Source organism: Ursus maritimus (genome assembly GCF_017311325.1).
Source record: "Ursus maritimus isolate PB19 chromosome X unlocalized genomic scaffold, ASM1731132v1 scaffold_X1, whole genome shotgun sequence".
Lineage (NCBI taxonomy): Eukaryota > Metazoa > Chordata > Mammalia > Carnivora > Ursidae > Ursus > Ursus maritimus.
The window spans coordinates 24,579,407-24,584,265 of NW_024423319.1; the positions used below are offsets into that span (position 1 = coordinate 24,579,407).

Consider the following 4,859-nt stretch of genomic DNA (forward strand, 5'->3'; position numbering starts at 1 on the left):
TTGGCCCCTGAGAGCCCACGATTCCCGGTGTCGCCATGGCCAACACGGGTGCCACGCGCCGCCGCCACCGCCACTCTCCCGCCGCCCACCATGGCCCCGCAGCAAACAGGTAGCAGAAAGCGGAAAGCGCCCGCGATCGAGGCGGGCGCCGCGAGCTCGTCGTCTCAGGGCTCGGAGGCGGCGGGCGCAGAGGGGCCGCTGCTGCCCAAGAAGCAGAAGCGGCCGGCGACGCGGCGCTCTCTGGTGCACTACCTGAAGGGCCGGGAGGTGGGCGCGAGGGGCGGCGCCGGGCTCTCGGGCTCCGAGGGCGAGCTGCGCGGCTATGCGGTGCAGAAGCTGCCCGAGCTGTTGAGGGAGCGCGAGCTGGCCCTGGGCACCCTCAACAAGGTGTTCGCGTCGCAGTGGCCAGGCAAGTGGTGTGTGGCACCAAGTGTAACACCCACTTCGTGGTGGATGTGCACTCGGGCCAGATCACGCGCATCCCCCTGCTGCGGGACCGGGGGCCCTGGTTGGCCCGGGCCCAGCCGACCTGCGGCATCCACGCCATCGAGCTGAATCCCTCCAAGACGCTTCTGGCCACTGGGGGCGAGAACCCCAACAGCCTGGCCGTCTACCAGCTGCCCACCCTGGACCCCGTGTGCCTGGGGGGCCGCCATGGCCACAAGCACTGGATCTTCACCATCACCTGGATGAGTGACACAGTGGCTGTGAGCGGCTCCCGCGACGGCACAGTGGCGCTGTGGCGGATGGATCCCGACATGTTCAGTGGCAGCATCGCCTGGCACAATGACGCGGGGCTCCCTGTGTACGCCCACATCCGTCCGAGGGACACGGAGACCATCCCCAGGTCCAGCACCAGCCCCAGTAACCGCAAGGTGAGGGCTCTGGCCTTCAGCGGCAAGAACCAGGAGCTGGGAGCGGTGTCCCTGGACGGCTACTTCCACCTGTGGAAAGCCCGGAGCACTCTGTGCAGGCTGCTGTCCATCAGGCTGCCCTACTGCCGAGAGAACGTGTGCCTGACCTACTGTGATGAGTTGTCCCTGTACGCGGTAGGCTCCCAGTCCCATTGTCTCCTTCCTAGATCTGCGCCAGGGTCACCAAAACATCAGGCCCCTGTGCTCCCCAGAGGGCGGCACGGGTGTGCGCTCACTAAGTTTCTACCAGCACATCATCACAGTGGGCACGGGCCATGGCTCCCTGCTCTTCTATGATATCCGCGCCCAGAAGTTCCTAGAGGAGAGGGCCTCAGCCAGCCCGGACTCCTCTCCTGGGCCCTCAGGAAGGAAGCTCAAGCTCACCTGTGGCAGAGGCTGGCTCAACCATGATGACCTGTGGGTGAACTACTTCGGTGGGATTGGCGAGTTCCCCAATGCGCTCTACACGCACTGCTACAACTGGCCTGAGGTGAAGCTCTTCGTGCCTGGGGGACCTCTCCGTTCAGGCCTCCATGGGAACTACGCAGGCCTCTGGAGCTAAGGATGGCTGCTGTGTTCTCAAAGCGCCCAGATTTACCTTCCAGTCCCCTCTCACTTTCCTTCCTTATGCTGTGTTTGTGCTTTTTAACTCAGTGCGGCGTTTGTCTTCCAGGTGGAAAGTGCCCAATTTACCTGTCCTTAGTATATGAGAGAGAGAGAGAGAGAGACAGAGACAGAGACAGAGACAGAGAAGAGAAGAGAGAGGAATCCTTCAGGCAATCAATACTTGGCTTTAATATTTTTTATACCTCTCCACACCATCTTTTTGAATTCATATTTACAAAGAGTTATGACTAACTCTTGTCTTCTTTGAGTTACATATTCTCTTTTTAATTCTATTCAGTCTTGGTTTTAGAATTATGTATATTTTCTTTATCTTGGTTTTTAATCAACAGGATTGCAATAATATTGTGTTTAGTTATTTTCATTGCGGGTAGATGGTATATCAAAATTATGCTTAAAAACAGGGTTTGTACATCTATTCTGGAAACTTAGCCATAGTTTTATAAAGCATTGTTATATTTGGAAAATACATTCCAAGTTCTTATCTTGGTTTTTAATCAACAGGATTGCAATAATATTGTGTTTAGTTATTTTCATTGCGGGTAGATGGTATATCAAAATTATGCTTAAAAACAGGGTTTGTACATCTATTCTGGAAACTTAGCCATAGTTTTATAAAGCATTGTTATATTTGGAAAATACATTCCAAGTTCTTTTTTTTTTATAATGATTTTTTTATTATATTATGTTAGTCACCGTAGAGTACATCCCCAGTTTCCGATGTAAGGCTCGATGATTCATTAGTTGTGTATAACACCCAGTGCTCCATGCAATACGTACCCTCCTTACTACCCATCATCCCTTTCTTCCCCTACCGATCATCCTAGTTCTTATGTTCCATTGATGAGAGAAATCATATGATAATTGTCTTTCTCTGCTTGACTTATTTCACTTAGCATTATCTCCTCCAGTGCCTTCCATGTTGTAGCAAATGTTGAGAACTCGTTCTTTCTGATAGCTGAGTAATATTTCATTGTATATATGGACCACAACTTCTTAATCCAGTCATCTTTTGAAGGGCATCTTGGCTCCTTCCAGAAGAGTTCTGTATTGGATGGTGATGGTCGTTACATGAGTCTATACAAATGATAAATTTCACAATACTACACATTTAAAAAAAATGCGTGCCAAAACTGATCAAATCTGAATAGGACTTGTGGTTTAGTTAATGGTATTGTATTAATGTCATAAGGAATATATGGGAAATTTCTGCAATATTTATACAACTTCTTGTGGTTCTTAAATTATTGCAAAAGAAAAAGGTGAAATATGTAATGGATTATTACTAGACTTATCTGAGTAATTGTCACGTTGGGGGCTTTGGTAATACTGGTAGAAAACCATCTCTAAGACACTGGTTCACTCTATGAAAGCTGCTATCCTCTTACAAAAATGGAAGAATAAAACAACAAAGAATGTAGGAAAAGTTCCAGTTTTCAACAGCACCTTGTTTTAATAAATATTCCAGTGCAGAATAAAAAGCTCTGCCTTCTTCTGCCTTTCTCTAAGTGCCAGAGAGGTAGGCGCAGATTTGGGGGGGGACTCTGGCTGCGATCTTCTTTCCCACCTGCCACTAATCACAAGCAAGAGTCGGGAGGCTATCTGAGGGCTGGATGTGCAACAGACAGATCTTCCAAGTGGTTTATTTATGTATTTATTTTTGAGAGAGAGAGAACACAAGCAGGGGGAGCTACAGGGAGAGGGAGAAGCGGACTTCCCACTGAGCAGGGAGCCCGATGCAGGACTCGATCCCAGGACCCCGGGATCATGACCTGAGCCGAAGGCAGACGCTTCACTGACTGAGCCACCCAGGTGCCCCTTCGAAGTGGTTTAAAGAGGATGTTTGAATTGAGTGGAAGATTACACCAGCCTGGTGATTTCTAAAGCACACAGACTGTGCCAGGACAATACGAAGATTTGCTGCATTTATGAATGAGGAAAGTAAGGAGAATAAAGTAAACAGGTAGTTTTATATCTGATGTATCCATTTGGGGTAAGGATCAGTTTTTTATTCCAAAATTATGTCCTTCAAATCTTGTTGGTGAGTGTTGAACTTTGTTTTTACTCTATTTTTATACTGTGTTTTATGACATAATGATGATAGTAGATAATTGCTGACTTAAAGCTCTTGGCAAAATAAAAAACTGGCGATTCTAAGTCACCCTCCTCCCCATGTTTTTCCTTCTTATTTCACCAACCTGTGAAATCCAACTGCATTAAATGTCTTTAAAGCATTTTTAAATTCTAATAATTGTTCATTCATGTGGTGGTTTATTTAGGACCTCTTCCTTGCAAAGCACAGTCTTAGGCATTCTGGGATTCTGCCCTCCAAAAAGTCAAGATAAGACAGGTGCAGAAATAATACCAATGCAAGGTAGAAAGTGAAAAGTGCTGTGCAAAGTTTGGAAAATGGGCTGGAAATTTATTCTGACACCTATAAACACACCTAAAGCTGGAAAAGGTGAGAACTGAGATGTCAAGTGGCATGAAATTCATTGGCTAGACCTTTCTATAGAAAGGAAGCCTCATATCAAGACCGACAAGGGTGAAGCCTGGAAAAAGGCAAAGCTTGTCAGGCTTGAAATAAACATGCACTAAACTCTAGCAAGTTTAGCAAGGCTCGGACATGAACCAGAACACGTGTCTCGGGGGTCCTCACAGCACGAAGGGAATGAACTCATTTATCTCTGTACTCTTAAGAAGGTTAGCAATGACACTTCTTTATGTGTTAAATCTGAAAAAAAAATTATTTCGTGTGGCAGAGGCAACAGACTCTACTGCCTTTTGCTGGGGGGGCTCTCTCTTGTCATTCTGATGAGGAGAGGTTGCGGGGTTGTCCAGAGCCCAAATTATTGACTGGGCCAGCCCGGTGGCGTGCTCTGTTTTATAGGATCTTAGGATGTGGCTGTTTTTAAAGATTTTATTTATTTATTTATCCCTGGAGAAGAGAGACAGGTCAGCAAGAACGGAGACAAAGAGGGCAGTGGGAGGGAAGAGGCTCAGGCCGCCCACGAGGACAGGAGACTCTTTCCAACGCTCGATCACGCCCAAGCCGAGACAGGCACTCAGACTGCGCCACCCAGGTGCCCGGTTGTGGGCTTCTTTGATTTTTTTCAGCCTGCCTCTGTGTTCTGGGGAGAGGGCTCTGCTGCGCTGGATACCAGGCAACCCTGTTTGGGTAGAGTCTCCGTGTCCCTGCAATGGCGGGGATGGGGATGGGCACGCTGTGAGCTGGGATTTCAGGCTTTTGTATGTCGTGGCGGCTTTCCCTGGCGGCTGTCACAGTGCCTCTTATGAGAGTCAGAGCAGCAGAGGCTGAAT

At 48.4% G+C, this 4,859-nt stretch overlaps 1 protein-coding gene across 1 annotated transcript; it reads left to right on the forward strand.

Moving 5' to 3' along the window:
• The first annotated feature begins 87 nt into the window (after positions 1-87).
• Positions 88-1,476, forward strand: LOC103680249 (DDB1- and CUL4-associated factor 12-like protein 2). Its single transcript, XM_008709775.2, is given in 3 exon segments — positions 88-403; positions 406-1,067; positions 1,069-1,476. Coding segments are annotated over 3 exon segments (1,383 nt in total). The 5' UTR covers positions 88-90.
• The last annotated feature ends 3,383 nt before the right edge of the window (positions 1,477-4,859 follow it).